The 18,558-nt window shown below is 44.5% G+C and overlaps 1 protein-coding gene across 15 annotated transcripts in view; it reads left to right on the top strand.

Moving 5' to 3' along the window:
• Nucleotides 1-18,558, top strand: part of KIAA1217 (KIAA1217 ortholog) — a 1,240,780-nt gene that overhangs the window by 1,138,068 nt on the left and 84,154 nt on the right. For all 15 annotated transcript variants that reach the window (XM_085631670.1, XM_085631677.1, XM_085631672.1 and 12 more), the window contains one exon: nt 16,046-16,221. In XM_085631670.1, coding sequence (XP_085487796.1) covers nt 16,046-16,221 — 176 coding nt within the window. The remainder of the gene's footprint in view (nt 1-16,045; nt 16,222-18,558) is intronic.

Genomic DNA, 18,558 nt, shown 5'->3' on the forward strand with positions numbered 1-18,558 from the left:
CTCTGTCTCCTCCTCCTGCTTCTTCATCCTCTGCATGTTTCGTAAGATATTCCAGTGGCTACCCCAAAACTCAAGATTTACCATCACCCAGGCCCTCCTCTATAGCCGACTGGTCTACAGCAGTGATCTCTACGTAGGGATCACAGCTCACCTCCTCCTCCGACTACAGACCATACAGAACGCCGCAGCCAGACTCATCCTGTATCTCCCTAGATGAACTCACAGCACTCCCTACCTCAGGGAACTCCAATGCCTCCTTGTACAGAAAAGTTGCCAGTTCAAGCTCCTGACCCATGCATACAAGGCCCTACACAACTGCGGACTCGCCTACTTGAACCACCTCCTGAACTTCCATCAGCCCACCAGACACCTAAACTCTGTGTTCCTTTCTCTAAGCCTCACCCCTGCAGCCAACATAGCACATGCAGAGGTCACTGCTTTCTCCTACATAGCAGCAAAGACATGAAACGAGCTACCCTTTCATCTACGAACCTCCTCTCTTTCAGAGTTCAGAGGTTCCTGAAGACCTGGCTATTCGGATAATCAACTGAACCTTGTCAGTGGCTGGATACCCTCACAGGTGACAACAAGCGCTCTACAAATCTGATTGATTGATTGATGGAACTGCATTTGTGATGAGAAATAACGAGCATTGGCAAAGCCAATAGGTCTCATCTATGGTAGAGCTATTGGCTTTGCCAATGTGTTTTAGCCATGTTGTACACATCGTGACTGCTGTTCAGCATAACGAATAGTTAGTGGCCTAGAGGAGAGTGACGTTGAGAGAAGTGGAGAGTCGTAGAGTGGAGATTCAGAGTGGAGTGGCATACAGTGTCATGGAGTGGCATAGAGTAGAGTTGAATGAAGTGTTGTAGAGTGGTGTAGAGTGTCGTAGAGGGTGTAGAGTGGGGGGGGCATAGAGTGTCATACAGTGGGATTTCATAGAGTGGATTAGAGTGTCGTAGAGTGTCAGAGTAGAGTGGCGTAGAAGGGAGTGGCATACAGCAGAGTAAAGTGGCATTAAGGGAGTTGCATGGAGTGGATTGTTGTGGTGTAGAGCGGAGTACATTGTTGTGAAGTGGCATAGAATAGTGTCATAGAATGGGAGTGGCATAAAGTGGAGTGTCATGGAGTATTGTGGACATAGTAAAGTGGAAGGGTGTAGAGTCGAAGAGCATAGAGTGGAGTTGTGTAGATTGAAGTAGTGTGTCAGAGTGTAGTAGCAGAGTGTGTAGAGTGGAGTAAAGTAGCATGGAGTGGCTTAGAGGGAGTTGCGTACAGTGGAATAGTGTGTCATGGCATAGATTGTTGTAGAGTGGAGCTAAATAGATTGTCATGGAGCAAGTGGAGTATCATAAAGTGTCATCGAATGAAGTGGCAAAGAGTGCCGTGGTTGGAGTGGAGTGTCGTACAGTGGAGTTTAATGTTGTGGATTAGAGTGTCCTGGAGTGGCATAGAGTGTAGTAAAGTGGAGTGGCCTAGTGGAATACAGTGGAGTAGTTTGTCAGATAGTAAAGTAGAGTAGAGTGTCAAGGTGTTATAGAGTGGGGTGGCAGAGTAGTGAAGAGGCGTGGAGTGGAGTGTTGTAGTGTGTCTTAGGGTGGAGTGGAATGTTGAGCGTCGTAGAGTGACGAAGAGTGTTGTGGAGTGGACTGTCGTTGAGTGGTATGGACTCTCATAGAGTGTTGTACAGTGGAGGAACGTAAAATGGAGTAGAATGCTGTACATTGGAGGGGCATAGAGTGGAGTAGAATGCTGGACAGTGGAGGGCCATAGAGTGGAGTAGAGTGTTGTACAGTGGAGTGGCGTAGTGTGGAGTATGCATGGTGTGGTAGCGCACTGTCATTACAGACAACATATTTTCAATTGAAATGATCATTACATTTACACAGACCTACAGTTTAATTTATAAAAGTATACAGCGCACAAACGATTGTGTGAAAATGTCTTCACCTATTGTATTGATTTGTTTTGATCGTATTACACTACACTTCAGAATTACAAAACAATTGCTTCATTTGTTCTTCCCCAATTCTGACATTCTGAAATTTATGCACAGTTAATTTACAAACGTTTAAATTGTGTTGTGTGCTAGAAAAAAGCCTTTCCTTTCACAGCAAGATTGTCACATATATCCTCACAGAGAAAGACAAGTAAACGCCATGCACCCACAGAAGACAGAGCTTGACGTTTGATCACAGCAAATGTTACCGTATAAAAACAAGATAGATCTAAAGGTCTATTTACAGAAAGTGAGCACTCGTGAAAGAATACAGTAAATAGACTATACTCCATAGGAGGGACGAACGTGAGCTGGACAGCTTAAAACAAAGCGAGCAAATAGAAAGCAAGCAAAATGTGAGCTACAAAGCACAACACCAATGCTAAGCAATGGGAGAAATGCATTCACAGTGAAGCTTTCAGAATGTCCCCAAGAAGTCATTCGCAAACCAGACAGCTGTGCTGTCTAGTAGGCTTCGACCTAAAAATTACTTCCAACATCAGTATTAAACAGCAGATGTAACTGAATTTTCATATCCCCATAATTTAGAACTTTATTAAAAGCATCATTCACCTTTCCTTCTTTGGGGAATGCCATCATAAATTGGCTCATCTTCCAGTCCAGAAGGGAAGCTGTCACTTCGAAAATACTAGGAGTCTTTTCTCTTCCTGGCCCTTTAGCTGTTGGCTCCATACAAATCAGAGGTGCTCAAATCAAAAGGTAATTGGAAAAGTTGTTATTTTTTATTCCTGTTAAATCCTTGTCCAGCCTCTGAATAGGATTCTAATAGGTCAACCCACATTTTAATTAATATTTAGTGATCTTTTGTAAAGACAATCGGACATTACAAACGGAATTGTCTTCAAGCATCTGAATAAAATGTGTCTCTAAGAAGCTGGTGTGTGTTCAGATGTCTGCCTTCCAGGCCATGATTTTCTTGGTGAGATGCTCTAAGTGCAAAACGTATGCCCAGACACGAGTCCCTTGTTGGCTGTGCCATAGGATCACTGAGATGGCCAAATATGGGTGATGCTGGTTTGGGGATGCTTTTGCTCCTGTTCTGAGGGAACTTAGCCTGGCAGTTAAGGCTACTCTGTTGCTACTGAGGAGGACCAAGGCTGACGTTCATGAAGATTCAGGCATCCTCACCATACCAAAATGTAGATCGTTTGCCTTCAGCTGTTGCTGACATTTTCACAGACAACTGTATATTTGCCCGTGTCCCCCAAAATGTTAAAATACTATATATAGAACATGCAAAGTCGCTGATTTGGTATTTCAATTTGTATTTTGAATAAGAGGTGAGGGATTGCAAATCAGTATGCTATGTATTTGTGTATATGGTCCAGTAGAAGGCTAGTGGTAGCCGAAATGTGTAGGCCGTCCTAGTTTTGCTCACTTTTGCACAATGGTGTGCTAATAAATTAATTTTTAAAATTACTTACCTTGCTGTGGTGCCGTGACTTTCGCCGTGACTTTCGCCGCGATCAAAAGACTTTTCACACGGAGGCGAGGGAATCCCTGGAAAATATATATATATATATTCACTTAAAAAACCATAGGTTTCACACATGTTATAGTTACCTGGACATTTCACTCATAAAAAAACAATGAAATTCCCCCGTTATAGTTAGTGCAGGCAACTATAACTCACGCGACCGTAATCCTCTGCTGATGACGTCAGATATTACATCTCTGTATTTAGACACTTATTTACCCATGTCTTCTTCCATTAATCTTTAGCTATACATATATTACAAATATTTATTTTTCAGAAAGACACATATGTCATCAGTGATGTAATATCTGACGTCATCAGCAGAGGATTGCGGTCGCGTGAGTTATAGTTGCCTGCAGTAACTATAACGGGGGAATTTCATTGGTTTTTTACGAGTGAAATGTCCAGCTAACTATAACATGTGTGAAACCTATGGTTTTTTAAGTGAATTTGCAAGGTTTTTTAAATGCTAATTCGTAACTATAACGTGTGTGAGACCTATGGTTTTTTCAGTGAATTTGTACGGTTTTTTAAATGCTAAGTTATGTATTTTTTTTTTTTCAGGTTTTACACGGTGCGCGCACCGTGCGCGCACGTTGCGCTTCGTTGCGCTTCACTGCGCGCTCTGTGGGCACTCGGTGCGCTTCACGCACCGAGCGCCCACGGTTCGCAGTGCGCGCAGGGTGCGCGCACCTCGCGATTTAAAAAAAAAAAAAAAAATGTTTTTTTCTCCCTTGGGGGTCCTACTGTGACCCCCTGACCAAGGCTAGGGGTTCAGGAACTGTCCACTCTGCCCCCTTTTCACGTTCTCCACCTTTGTTTTTCACCCCCTCAGACTGCGAGAGACAAAATGGCGGCCGACACTTCCTGGTTTCGACCGATTCGAATGTTTACCGACATCTAACAACCAATCAGAATTGCGCTCGCGCACGGCAGGTTGCGCGCACGGTGCACGCGTATAGATATTGATATGCTTTTAAATGCTATTTTCTCAGGAAATACTGAACAGATTTACACCAGACCTACAAAAGGCACTTCCTTGACCTTATGGCTACCTCTCTGCCAAATTTCAAGTAATTCTGTTTAGCCGTTCGGGCTGTAGCGGTGTCTAAAGGTCCTATGGAAAAATGCATGGGGAAAATGCGTTTTGGGACCCCCCTTTTTTCTCGGCCCCCACTTGACGAATCACCCGAGACTTTCAGGGTAGGAGCTGAGCGGAGCGCCCCATTAGTTTTAAAAGTTTCGTGAGGATTCGTCAACCGGCACCAAAGTTATTCAAAATAGAATGGAAACTAGGTTGTAACTATAACTATCTACTGGCGACCGCCAGTAGATAATAGATATATAGATATATATATATAGATATATATATATATATCCAACAGCAAAGTTACCTGCAATGAGGAGCCACACAGGTGAGTTTCTGTAGCCAACTTGTTTAATGAAGAGGGAACATCACAAGTTGCGAGATTGTTTCGACAAATTCATAGTCCTGCCCAACGCGTTTCGTGGATACACACTTCGTCAGGGGCTGAGGGCTTGAGGAGAGTGCAAGACACGGCGGTTTGAACAGCGCTCATTTTTGATAGGGAAACTCCGCCCAGGTGGGCGTGGTCAACACCGTGGCCTGATGGATTCCAAACATCTTAGCTGACGCTCTCTGTCACCACCTCTTTCCTGTCGTGCAATTGCATCTACAACAACAAAAGATAGTAATTTTTCATTTTGCTCATGTGTGTTGAAAAAATGGCGGGCTACAGGATATTGGATGTCGTGAGACACAGTGTGGATTGTAAGACACTTAATCTACCGGGTACCACAAGAGACTTTATAATCAAAGGGAATTTTAATTGCAAAATTGAGTATTGTGTATATTGTTTGATTTGCCCATGTGCAAAACTTTACATAGGCAGTACAGTACATCAAGCTAAGAAAAGAGTCTTAGAGCATCTGCGCGCTATTAAAAAACACGACATCCAATATCCTGTAGCCCGCCATTTTTTCAACACACATGAGCAAAATGAAAAATTACTATCTTTTGTTGTTGTAGATGCAATTGCACGACAGGAAAGAGGTGGTGACAGAGAGCGTCAGCTAAGATGTTTGGAATCAAGGTATATAATTGACTTTGATAGCATGATGCCTGAAGGACTCAATTCCAGTGAAGAGATGGCTGTACATTTGTAAAGATAACAATTGGATATGGTTTCTGTAAAACAAAAATGGTTTCGCTATAAAAGAAAAAATCTTTGTAGAAGATTTTGAATGCATTAATACTACAGCAGGAGGGATTGAGCTGTTGTAATACTGTTTAATGATGTTGATTTGCACATTTCTTTTGTTTTCCGTTTTGGAGGTATTATGAGTATGGGCTGTTTTAAGACAAACGATTGTGAATACAAGCATCATTATAACATCCTGACAAGTGCAGACAAGACGAATGTTTGTCAGTTATGTTTTGCTCCAAGCTTTTGTGTATAATGAAACTAGTGGCCCACTTGGGCGAGATTTTTCAGGACTGTTGTGCCAAAGTATCAGATACACAACACGCAATAAGAATATTCGAACTGCAACCCACTTGGGTTTGCGCTCATCTAGTATTTGATGGCCATCAACAAAATTATTAGTCGACTACAGTTTATTTGTATGTGGCGTCAATAATGCTTTATTGCACAAAAGCACTAGGATTTGTTGTTGTGCTGACACTCTAATGCAATTAGAATGCTTGAACTGCAACCCACTGTGGTTTGCACTCTCCATTGCACACTATACGCAATTTTGTTTAAAGATAATGAAGCGTGGTATTGACATCAATGTACAACATAGAATCATGGAAGCAATGGTGTTAAAATATACAATATGGACTGAAAAGTTTTACATTTGTCGGACTCCACAAAGTACAATTTGTGTTTTTGTTGGATAATATCTGTATGAATTGGTAATTTTTGATTGTATTATACAACATGCTAAAATGGCGTTGACGCTTGCACAGGATAGCCCACGTAATCCTTGAAGTCCCTCTTCAATGTTAATGTTTGAGGCAGGATGTAAATACAGGAAAACAAAATGTCAGCCATACCTTGAGAAAGCTGTAAAGCGAAACGCGTCGGTGAGGCGCTAACTCGCCCAGTAAATCTTTTCAACACACACTCTTGCGTGTCCTGGATTTCTTTTGATATAGCAAAAGTTGGCGATTGATATATATATATATATATATATATATATATTCACTGAAAAAACCATAGGTCTCACACACGTTATAGTTACGAATTAGCATTTAAAAAACCTTGCAAATTCACTTAAAAAACCATAGGTTTCACACATGTTATAGTTAGCTGGACATTTCACTCGTAAAAAACCAATGAAATTCCCCCGTTATAGTTACTGCAGGCAACTATAACTTACGCGACCGCAATCCTCTGCTGATGATGTCAGATATTACATCACTGTATTTAGACACTTATTTACCCATGTCGTCTTCCATTAATCTTTAGCTATACATATATTACAAATATGTATTTTTCAGAAAGACACATATGTCATCAGTGATGTAATATCTGACGTCATCAGCAGAGCATTGCAGTCGCGTGAGTTATAGTTGCCTGCAGTAACTATAACGGGGGAATTCAATTGTTTTTTTACGAGTGAAATGTCCAGCTAAATATAACATGCGTGAAACCTATGGTTTTTTAAGTGAATTTGCAAGGTTTTTTAAATGCTAATTCGTAACTAGAACGTGTGTGAGACCTATGGTTTTTTCAGTGAATTTGTACGGTTTTTTAAATGCTAAGTTATGTTTTTATAATTTTTTTTTTTCAGTTTTTTCTCCGTGCGCGCACCGTGCTCTGTGAGCGCTCGGTGCGCTTCGCGCACCGAGCTCCCACGGTTCGCAATGCGCGCAGGGTGCGCGCACCTCGTGATTTGTTTGAAAAAAAAATCGATTTTTTCTCCCTTGGGGGTCCTTCTGTGACCCCCTGACCAAAACTAGGGGGTCAGGAACTGTCCACTCTGCCCCCTTTTCACGTTCTCCACCTTTGTTTTTCACCCCCTCAGACTGCGAGAGACAAAAATGGCGGCCGACACTTCCTGGTTTCGACCGATTCGAATGTTTACCGACATCTAACAACCAATCAGAATTGCGCTCGCGCACGGCAGGGTGCGCGCACGGTGCGCGCGTATAGATATTGATATGCTTTTAAATGCTATTTTCTCAGGAAATACTGAACAGATTTACACCAGACCTGCAAAAGGCACTTCCTTGACCTTATGGCTACCTCTCTGCCAAATTCCACGTAATTCTGTTCAGCCGTTCGCGCTGTAGCTGCGACTAAAGGTCCTATGGAAAAATGCATGGGGAAAACGCGTTTTGGGACCCCCCCTTTTTCTCGGTCCCCACTTAACGAATCACCCCGAGACTTTCAAGGTTGGAGCTGAACGGAGCGCCCCATTAGTTTTGAGAATTTTGCGAGGATTCGTCAACCAGCGCCAAAGTTATTCAAAATAGAATTTTGAGATTTCCTATGGAAACTAGGTTGTAACTATAACTATCTACTGGCGACCGCCAGTAGATAATATATAAATATATATTTATTTATATTTTTTGAGGCAAGTGGTCCAAAGAGGAAATACATCAGGCAAGGCCTGTAGTGCATGTTATGTCTCTTTTGATCTACAAAGCTAGGAAATAGTACTAAACCAGCGGCGGCTCCTCCGCTAAGGCGGAGGAGTGTCGCCCCACTGCTTTTCAGCAGTGCAAAAAAGGGAAAATAAAATGATATTAACACAATGTTATTTTCATTTTATTTCTCTGTGCTGAAGCCAGTTTTGGGGTGGACGGGTCTTGGCTGTCACTAGGAGAGGGAGGAGTGGTGGGCACTCTCTAAAGTGTGCATGAAGGTTTGGCTGGCCGGCCGTCTTGGGCCGGCCAAACAGTCATGTGTACTTTGCATGTTCTCCACCTGACTGTATTACACAGCCTGGGTGGAGAACATGCTCAGGCTCCAAGCCCCTGCTGTCTGAGCGCCGAACCATGGCGCTTAGACCAATCACGACGCTGATGTCATGCTGGTGACAGCAGCGTCGTGATTGCCTTAGGGGAGCCTAGGTGCTTCCTGCTTCCAGGACTCATCAGGAATAGAAGCTGAGGATAGACGTTACGACGGAGGAGAGCTGGCAGCCGTGAAGAGGTAAGTGTGATATTTTTTTTCCCCAAGTCCTCTGCTCCGTAACCCCCAATACGTGCCAGCCGCCACTGAGTAATACACTAAGTAATTACCACAGCCTGTGCTACTGGTATTTACCGGGTGTGATATTGCCTCCCAAGAAACTGGGCTTATGGTCCATTGTAGTTTAGTCCGGATAAGAATTCAGCATGGAGAGGCAGAGCTGCGCCACAGCTTTTATTGTGTATAATAAATTCCTCAAAGGTCCCTCTGCCTGTGGAGAATAAGACCCTACTTCTTCTAAACATTCTTTGGATATGATTTTATATGGTTAAACTCAACTTGATTAAGCTTCTTGCTTTCGCTTCATGTAAACTGTCACTGCCTCTCTGTTCTAGCAGGCTTTGTCGCCACATGCACCGCTGTTTATCTCCATTGTCCTGTCAAAGATGACCTTCTTGGCAGCGACAATATTTACTGATTTATTTTTGTTTCTTCTCTCTCCCTCATCACTTCTACCATAATGTTGGCAAACAGATGTGAGCAGATTAATCTACTCCTCACCCACTAGGAGAGGGGAAGGCCTCTGCTACTTCCAGCCCCCTGTATTCCTATTTCATACTTGTTAGAAATCAGTGCACCAAACAAGCATTGGCAAACCAATTTGATCTGGCGTTTGGTAATGCTTGTTTTTGTTTTACATGTTTTTTTCTAAAACGTTGTGAAAGCTACCCAGACCTCACCAATATTAAAAAACAATTTAGAAATAGACACAAATATTTAGTTCTAAAAAGCACACTTTACCATTATTCCCTGACATGGAATGGAACTACTTTATGTACGGATGTGCAGAATAACGTTACTCTGATGTTCGCCAATAATTCAAGTGGGCCAACCCATTGCCCCATGCTGTAGTAGTGGAAGGTTGCAAAATATGAATGACACAACAAACCGCAAGGGCTGGCTAAAAGCAAGAGATATATATATATATATATATATATATATATACACTAGCTGTGCAAACTAGGAGCCTACTACCTACTGGCGGTCGCCAGTAGGTAGTTATAGTTAGGACCTATTTTCCATAGCAATATATATGTTCGAGGCATATGAGCTGCAGATTACACACTTGTGCACAGATCGCCATCTGGTGTTGGGCCCGGATGTTTGCAGTTGTTTTTCCTCTTGGAAAGTCTTTGGAAGTCACAAGGTCGGTGACTCCTCCTTTGGATCGTATTGCGCATGGGCTTCGGCTCCATCCTCATATTGTTTTTTTCCGCCATCGGGCTCGGATGTGATCTTCGCGCTCCGGTTCCGAACAGCTTCCAGTTCGACGATCAATGCGAAATCCTCCCCCCAACTCGCGGTATTGTTTTCGATCGCGATCTCCCAACTCGACGCGCCTCTCATCGGCAAAAACCTTCGATTCCGGTCGTCGACGACGGCCTTCGGGCCTACCCATGCTCCGGTCCTGGCTAATGGAAAGGACTCCCTTCAAGAAGTGCCCTCGATGTGGGTCCAAGTTCCCCCACACCGATCTCCACGAAGTATGCAATCTCTGCCTCTCCCCTGAACACGAAGCTCGAGATTGTCCGGCGTGCAAGTCCTTCCAGTCCAAGAAAACCATCCGAGACCGAAGGGCTAGTAGAACCATGGCACACTCATCGACGGCGATTCCGGATGACATCTTCGGGGAAGGCGTCAACGCTCCAGAAGAACACCACACCGACGAGGGACTCGTCAGCGCCTTCGAAGCCGACAATTCAGCTGTGGAGGACATCACTCCGGCACAGAGGGTCGTGAGTACTAATCTACCCCTCCCCACACCCTCGCCGGCACCTGAAAAAGGCTTCGATCACGCCTTCGCCTCCGGGCCTAAGCAAGACCAAAGACACTGCTTCCCACACCGCACCTTCGGGCCCGGTAAAGAAGCCGATTAAGCCTCCCGGCGGCTCGGGCTCGAGCCAGCCCACCGTCGGTGTCGATAAACACTCTTCGACACCGAAAAAGAAAATGGCCTCCGCTTCGACACCGAGCCCCGCACCAAAACTCTCGGTGTCGACAACCACCTCCAGCTCCTCGGTGCCGACACCATCTTCGGCACCGACAAAAGAACACAAGGCCACCAGCACCGACACTTTGAAGCCGAAACCCACCTCGGCGCCGACCAAACAATCAGACTTTTCCAAGCATAGTTCCAAACAACGAACCAGCGCGGATAAAGCCAAAAAACCAACGGCCCGACGCCTTCGGCGCCGACGGGCCAACCAGAACTCTTTACACCGGATCCATTACAAAAAACACTAACAAAGGATCCTAAAACCGGACATTTGATGCTCTACATCAAAAAGAGACAGCTGGAAAAACCTGCTCCACCTCCACCTCCAAAGAGGAAGGACTCTGCTAGCTCTCCTTTCAGAATACCTTCCCCACCTCCACCGCCCCCTCCATCTTCCCCTACTCCACCGTCTCCGCCCCCACCTCATCATTCCCCAACACCCTCTCCGGATGATGATGATCAGGGGGATCCATATGATGACATAGGAGACGTGCCCCAAGATTTACCTACAGGGGACCCTACTCCCACAGGCTCCCCAGACCCATGGGACGATTACAATATCCCTGACATCCCTAACGTCCCACAGGATGATCTCTACCCTTCCAGACCTTCCCCACCAGAAGCCTCACTGGGGTTCAACCATCTATTACAAAGGGCAGCATACTATCACGGGGTAGATCTCCATACCGACCCCGTGGAGGAGGATTTCCTCCTAGATACGTTTGACACCACACATAGGACTACCTCAATAATACATATACTCAAGGTAGTTATGAAACATGCGCCAGAGGTCTTTAAAGATCCAGTCAGAGCCAGGGTCATTAACCCGCGCATTGAAAAGAAATATAAATCCGCCCCTACAGATCCCTCCTACATCAGAGGGCCAGCACCCTAGATTCTCTGGTAGTATCCACAGCACGTAAAAGGGCCAACTCCCAAGCGTCAGGCGAAGCACCACCACCTGACAAAGAGTCTAAACTCTTGGACGCATCAGGCAAGCGTACTGCATCCCAAGCTGCCAACATATGGCGTATCGCTAATACACAAGCGCTACTAGCCAGGTATGACAGGGCCCATTATGACGAATTAGAAGCCATAATGCAACATCTCCCTGATAAATACAAACCTAGGGCCAACGAGCTAATTCAGAAGGGCAAAACCATTATTAACACCTCCATACGTTGTGCCCTAGTTGCAGCAGACACAGCCTCCAGGGCCATCAATACTAGTGTCCTCCTCTGTCGCCATGCATGGCTAAGGATCTCAGGTTTTAAACCGGAGGTACAGGCCTCCATCCTCAACCATCCCTTTGACCAGGAACATCTGTTTGGCCCAAAAGTGGATGAGGCCCTAGAAAAGATGACAAAGGACACAGACACGGCAAAATCCATGGGAGCTTTACAATCACACCCTCCCAGGCGCTCCTTTCGCCGCTCTTCCTTTCAGAGCAGATCCAGAGGCTACTCCTCCGACACTGCTTCCACTTCCTATAAGGCCCCTACCCAGTCCACCTTTACAAGGGGCTACCAAAGAGGCGGCTACAGGGGCAACAATAACAAAGGCAGAGGCAAAATAAACACCGCCCGCTCTGCCACCGCACCTGCCCAATGACTTCCCTCCACTCCCCCCAGACCATCCCACTCCGGTCGGGGGCAGAATCCAAAATGTCCTCCCTGTCCGGGCCACCATCACCTCAGACAAATGGGTAATACAAATAATTTGGTCAGGCTACTGCCTAGAACTAACATCTACCCCCCCAAACATTCCACCCAGACAACGCCCAATGTCACAAGAACATCTAACACTACTAAAGCAGGAGGTAATCTTCCTCCTACAGAAAAGGGCGATAGAACACGTTCCTACCGACCAACAAAATATGGGGGTCTACTCCCTATATTTTCTCATACCAAAAAGGGACGAGACTTTGAGACCCATCCTAGGCCTCAGGCCCCTAAACAAATACATACACTCAGACCATTTTCACATGGTAACGCTTCAGCAGGTACTTCCACTGCTTTCCCAAAACGACTTCCTGACCACTATAGACCTAAAAGACGCTTATTTCCACATTCCAGTGCACAACGCTTACAGGAAATTCCTCAGATTCGTAGTGGACGGCCAACACTACCAATTCAAAGTACTCCCGTTCGGAGTCACAACAGCACCACGTGTATTCACCAAGTGCCTAGCAGTAGTGGCAGCACACCTCAGGAGACAACACATCCATGTCTTCCCATACCTGGACGACTGGCTAATAAAAACCAGTTCATACAGCCAGTGTGTACAACACACGCATGCCACTATCCAGCTACTTCACCAACTGGGCTTCACAGTAAACCACGCAAAGTCCCATCTACAACCATCCCACATAAAACAATATCTCGGTGCCACCATAGACACCTCAAAAGCACTAGCCTACCCCAATCCTGCCAGGATTACAAGCATTCAGGCTCTATGCGCAAAATTCATGGCACAACACTCCCTTCCAGCTCGAGTGTTTATGCAACTAATAGGGATGATGGCCTCTTGCATCTTCATAGTACCTCATGCAAGACTCCAGATGCATCCTCTGCAAGAGTGCTTAGCGCGCCAATGGAACCAGGCCCAAGGTCAGTTAACAGATCTGGTGATGGTAGACGGTGGCACCCATCGCTCTCTGCAGTGATAGACCACCACAAACCTTTCCAAAGGTCGACCGTTCCTGGACCCGGTTCCCCAGATAGTACTAACGACAGACGCATCGCTCTCCGGATGGGGAGCTCATCTATTACATCTCACCGTGCAGGGCACATGGACACCTCAACAAACGTTACTCCATATCAACCATCTGGAGTTACTAGCGATCTTCTTAGCCCTAAAATCTTTTCAAACACAGATTTCAGGCAAGGCAGTCCTAATCTGCATAGACAACATGACAGCCATGTACTATATTAAAAAAAAATAAGGTGGCACACACTCTCCACAGCTCTCTCAGCTAGCACAGAGCATATGGAGATGTGCCATACCCCAGAAAATCTTTCTCCTTGCTCAGCATGTCCCAGGAGTCCAAAACACTATGGCAGATCTGCTCAGCAGACAAACACAACAAATCCACGAGTGGGAACTCCACCCACAAGTTCTACACCCGTACTTTCAGATGTGGGGGCATCCACAGATAGACCTGTTCGCCACCCACGAAAACACCAGATGCCCAAGCTTCGCTGCAGATATCCACACCAATTGTCCAAAGGGAATGCGATATGGATGAACTGGTCAGGCAGATTTGCGTACGCTTTTCCGCCTCTCCCACTCATTCCACTAGTGGTGCGCACACTACAGCAACACTCCCTCACACTAATCCTAGTAGCTCCAACTTGGGCCAGACAACCATGGTACACCACACTGCTGGAACTATCTGAAGTACCGCACCAAAAATTACACCTCTCTCCAGACCTCTTAACCCAGAACCACGGAGAGATCAGACACCCGGACCCAGCTCAGCTCAACCTTGCGATCTGGCTCCTAAAATCCTAGAATTCGGTTATCTGAATCTTCCCCCGGACTGTATGAACGTCATCAAAGAAGCTAGGCGACCCACCACTAGAGCGTGCTACGCCGCCAAGTGGAAACGTTTTGTTGTCCATTGTCACAACACCACCATAAATCTCCTAGACGTCTCCATTCAACACATCATAGGCTACTTACTCCACCTACAAAGGTGTAATCTAGCCTATACGTCCATTCGCCTGCACCTTGCAGCTATAGCAGCTTACCTACAAAACAGGCAACATCTATCACTCTTTAGAGTACCTGCCATTAAAGCCTTCATGGAAGGCCTTAAAAGAATAATTCCCCCCAGAGTGCCACCCTCACCTGTGTGAAACCTAAATATCGTTCTCACCAGACTAATGGGGCCTCCCTTCGAACCTCTACACAAATTTGAACTCCAATTTTTAACATGGAAAACCGCTTTTCTCGTAGCCATCACTTCCCTCAGAAGGGTCAGTGAGATACAAGCATTTACCATTCAAGAACCTTTTCTACAAATGCACCATAACAAAGTTGTTCTCCGTACCAACCCAAAATTCCTCCCTAAAGTCATTTCTCCTTTTCATCTAAACCAATCTGTAGAACTACCAGTATTCTTCTCGTAACCACAAACCGTTGCAGAAAGAGCTCTCCACACACTAGATGTCAAACGAGCCTTACTCTACTACATCGAGAGAACACAACCTTTATGTAAGACCAAACAACTGTTTGTCTCTTTCTCTCCACCACACAAGGGCAACCCCATCTCCAAGTCGGGGATAGCTAGGTGGATTGTCAAATGCATTTAGATTTGCTACCACAAAGCAAAACAAACGCTATCCATTCCCCCTAAAGCCCATTCTACACGTAAAATAGGGGCTTCAATGGCTTTTCTAGGAAACATCCCATTAGATATCTGCAAAGCAGCTACATGGTCAACACCGCACACTTTCACTAAACACTATTGTGTAGATGTGCAAACTAAGCAACAGGCTAGTGTGGGCCAGGCTGTACTCAAAACATTATTTCAAACCACTGCAACAGATACGGGTGGTCGCCGCTAAGGGTGGGTACTGCTACATAGTATATGCACAAGTGTGTAATCTGCAGCTCATATGCCTCGAACGGAATATGCTACTTACCAGTATGCATCTGTTCTTGGCATGTAGAGCTGCAGATCTACACACGCCCACCCGCCTCCTACCTTTATCTGTTCCAGTTTTATCTTATTTAGATACAACACACATGGGCATCTTCACTGTTTATTACTACGCTCCATCATTTCCCCTGCTGGCGAAAAAACAATCTGAGAATGGAGCCGAAGTCCATGCGCAATACGATCCAAAGGAGGAGTCACCGACCTTGTGACTTCCAAAGACTTTCCAAGAGGAAAAACAACTGCAAACATCCGGGCCCAACACCAGATGGCGATCTATGCACAAGTGTGTAGATCTGCAGCTCTACATGCCAAGAACAGATGCATACTGGTAAGTAGCATATTATATATTTATTTATTTATTCACTAACTTTAAAAGGGACAAGCAATTCCACTTACAACTGGGACATGATGAGACCAGGCTCTGTTGTTCATCTTCTTGTTGTTACAAGGCACCTGCAGTATTTAAAAAGAAAACAAATCCAGACCGTAGTCATTTTATATGCACATGAAACACTAATTATGTATGAAATGTAATGGAGTAAAACAAAAACAAGCTGCAATGCCTGTGTTTATTTAGGATGTTATCAAACTTCTGCAGACTGCTGCACATCCAGTTTTCAGGCAGTGAATACTGAAGTTGATTTCTTTTGTGTACCAGCTGCAGAACCATGATACGCTGAGGGCAATGATGAAGAAGACAGAGATGGAAATCAATAGCCGAGTGATTGAAGCAGTCAAGAGACTGGAGGATCCGGTGCAGCGCCAGCGCGTGTTGGTGGAGCAGGAAAGGCAGAACTATCTTCACGAAGAGGAAACTCTGGTCAAGAGGATATGGTAAGCGAGGACTACAAACACAACAGCCTTTTTCTATTTCTAATGTAGCCAGGGCTTATTGTTGTCTAAGACAGATGTGCATAAACCGGTATGAATTACTTCTTAACTTTCTTTTAGGGCGCATGAATTGGACTTTTATATATCATATTTAAAGAGTAAATAAAACATATAATTAACAACTGATCACCAGCGGTGTCGGTACCTGGGTCTACGTTGTAGCAGGAGTCGTAAGCATATATATATATATATCATATATATATATATATATATATATATATATATATATATATATATATATATATAGGATATTTATAAAGTGTTGCGCAGCAAATATCAAATAATATAGACATGTTGAGGGTATTATATTGGATAATTGAAGACATTAGAACATGCATTGGCAAAGACAGTAGGTCTGGTTTACCTTCTGAATCCTTGCTAAAAGCATTTTAAAAAGTCCTGCTTCTGTGTTTTTTTTTTTTTAAAGTATGTTTTGCAAACAGTCCATCGTTATGATAAAGAATTTAATTTGTGATGATTCAGTGTACTTTTGAGAAGTAAAGTCTCTCATGCTTTGCAATGCAAGCACTCCAAGTGAAATGGAAAGAGCCTCGAAACAGCTAATAGCATGAGGTGAGACTAACATACTCTACTGGACAAAGCCAACATGCACTGAATGTATATTTTAAAAGCATTCACAACAATAGGTTATGTGCACAGCTGCACTGTCATTGAAGGGACGTTGAGGACTGACTTCTGTTCAGTCGGAGGTTCAATGCAAAGTGTAAGCTTGAGATTGCTTGTTTGCAAGTCTCTGGATTTGCATTTAGACAGAGGTATGGCTATGTGTTGCTATCTGACCACTTACGTTTTGATGAGGCCGTCTGGATCAGGGGCAAAGCTATGATCAGTGGCGAAGGTGCAGTGGCGCTGGGCCAAACGGTGTGAGATGCTCATTTCTTTATCGTTCTGGTTGTCTTTCACTACCCCAAAGTGTGCCGAGGGGGATATTTCCTTTGAATACAACAGACCCCGTGATACTTTTGCTCCGCCATTGGTCTTGTCTGCTTGTGTAAGTCTCTTAAATTATACAATGATACTTGAACTTAAAGCTAGTGCTGATTCTTGGAATAGGAGTGATGCCAGGATGTTTGTGGCCTGTGATGATTGAAGGCTTTAGGATACGTTTCTTATGCAATTTTATAGATAGATGAGCAGGGCATTACCCCCTCAATGTGCAAAAGCACAAGAGCTTGTCAGGGAGGGGCAGGGAAAGAAAACCGGTTTAGGGAGCAAATATGTGCCCCCTCCCTTTATTAATTGGTTAGTAAAAAAGTAGTGCACATTTGTTAATAGTGGTAATTGTTGCGTCATGGTTCTCCCCTTCAGCCTGCATGCACGATGGACTGCTATAATGTGCTCATATAGGAAGTTGGCTCTTTATAAAGTGGACCAAAACACGATAGTCTCTGTAAAGAATCCAGGCAAACCCCAATTGGCTGACAGAGGCTAAAATGATGACCCAAATGCTCTCTTTTGTGGTAGTGTGAGCGAGCAGTTAGGCTTATCAGAGGATAGTGCTAAGCATTTATTGCTCACACAAAGACAGACCTCCTTGTGAAAGCTACCGCATTTGTATCCAACAAGTAATACCCAATACAGATGCATGCTTCTGCTCAACAGAAAGCATGTGGCATTATAACAGCGCTTTACAGAGAGCTGCATATTGTTATGACACCCACTATAAAAGAAGTGGTGATAGGACATACATAGCAATGCTATGTAAAATTGGGAAATGAACACATTACACTGGAGGCCTGATATGCTCCAAAGTAAAAACAGGACAAATTTCACCAGAAATGCCTACAATTATAGGGAGACCATCAGAAGGGAGAATTAGCATTGAAGGGAGATTTTAACTAGGTAACCACACCAGAATTCTACAGGCACTCACATGGCATACACCTCAGTGTTTGGGAAGTCTACAACTACACTAAAAGCACAATCTAAAGCTTGCAAGGGTGTCTGCCTTATAGTCAGGATAGTTTTTGCGCTGGAAGGGGTACCCTCATGCACAAAAGCTATTCTTGAAGTCTTTTGCAGCCCACGTGCAAAAAGGTAATAACAAGGAGAAATAAGCATATTTCTTCTAAGTACTCCATCCCCATGAAGATGCACCATTTTGGCGCAAACCCATATCTCTTTGTTAATATGGATTTGTGGCAGAATCCATGGGTGGATGCAAGGGAATGCTCGTGCACCATTCACGAAACAACCTCCTGGTGCAAAGTAACTCTAGGCATTGCAATGCACTATGTTGCGTTACGTACAAAGCCATGC

This window comes from Triturus cristatus, chromosome 10, assembly GCF_964204655.1.
Source record: "Triturus cristatus chromosome 10, aTriCri1.1, whole genome shotgun sequence".
Taxonomy (NCBI): Eukaryota; Metazoa; Chordata; class Amphibia; order Caudata; family Salamandridae; genus Triturus; species Triturus cristatus.